The 895-nt window shown below is 66.3% G+C and overlaps 1 protein-coding gene and 1 long non-coding RNA gene across 3 annotated transcripts in view; one reads left to right on the forward strand and one right to left on the reverse strand.

Annotated features, from left to right (window-relative positions):
- Nucleotides 1-6: 6 nt before the first annotated feature.
- MIOX (myo-inositol oxygenase) overlaps nucleotides 7-895 on the reverse strand; it is a 12210-nt gene continuing 11321 nt past the window's right edge. The window contains exons 7-10 of one of the 2 annotated variants that reach the window (XM_019509696.1): nucleotide 859; nucleotides 677-769; nucleotides 486-598; nucleotides 7-163 (exon numbers count right to left, since the gene is read on the reverse strand). In XM_019509696.1, the coding sequence (XP_019365241.1) occupies nucleotides 55-163; nucleotides 486-598; nucleotides 677-769; nucleotide 859 (316 nt within the window). In that variant the 3' untranslated portion in view covers nucleotides 7-54. The remainder of the gene's footprint in view (nucleotides 164-485; nucleotides 599-676; nucleotides 770-858; nucleotides 860-895) is intronic. The other variant, XM_019509695.1, reaches the window with a different exon arrangement.
- Nucleotides 170-628, forward strand: LOC109292293. The gene is made up of 2 exons (XR_002096093.1): nucleotides 170-258; nucleotides 476-628. It is a non-coding gene; the product is annotated as an uncharacterized LOC109292293 (long non-coding RNA).

Consider the following 895-nt stretch of genomic DNA (forward strand, 5'->3'; position numbering starts at 1 on the left):
CAATGCCCAGCCCTGGATGCTACAGGCCAGGCCGGGTGTGGGGGCCTGCCCCCATCACCAGTACAGCTGCCCAGGGCAGTACTTGTCCACGAGGGACTGGTAGTAGGATCTCAGCTGCTTTACGTCAGGCAGGTCCTCACTCTTGGTGTACAGGTCGAACTTGCTGCCAGGGAGCAGATGGCAAGGGCCAGGTTAAAGCCAGGACCTCCTCCATTTGCCCCACCTTTCCACCCAGCTCTTGCCAGCCTCCTCCCCCAGGTCGCTGAGCCCAGCGGTGTCCAGGGCAGGCGGCCAGCCCCTGGCTGCCTGGAGAAGGGCTTTCTTGCCCAGACCTGGGTCCCTGGACCGTCCAACCCCGAGGCTTTCCAGCCCCGTGTGCAAGTCCATGCACTTCAGTGGCTCCCTGCAGCAGTGGCTGGGCTGGAAGGAGGGGGAGGCTCTGGATTAGCTGCATCCCTTGCCACCACCCCAGCAGGGGCACGCACTTGAACTCCTGCACCCAGGGCAGCATGCGCCGGTCCTCGGGGCTGCACAGGTGCATGTAGGCGCCGCAGGTGTGCCAGGGGTAGAAGGAGTGGAAGCGGATCATGTAGAAGGCCTGCGGGGGCACAGCGCGGTGAGGGGGCTGCCCCCCCAGGTCTCAGCCCCCCGCCGCCCCTGACCTGGCCTCGCGTACCTCCGGGGGGAGGGCAAAGTTGTTGAACCTCATGACCTGGTACATGTACTCTGCGGGCAGAGAGCAATGGGTCAGTGCCAGGCCCCCTTCCCGCTCGGCCCGTGCCCCCAGCTCGCCTCGGAGGCAGGGCATGCGCTGGACCCCCGTGGTCATGGCTGGAAGCGTCAGCCCGGGTGCCTGACACTGCGACGGCCCGTTGCAGGAGGAAGCAACTGCACG

The sequence above is a fragment of the Gavialis gangeticus genome, unplaced genomic scaffold, assembly GCF_001723915.1.
Source record: "Gavialis gangeticus isolate Ggan-Ray unplaced genomic scaffold, GavGan_comp1, whole genome shotgun sequence".
Lineage (NCBI taxonomy): Eukaryota > Metazoa > Chordata > Crocodylia > Gavialidae > Gavialis > Gavialis gangeticus.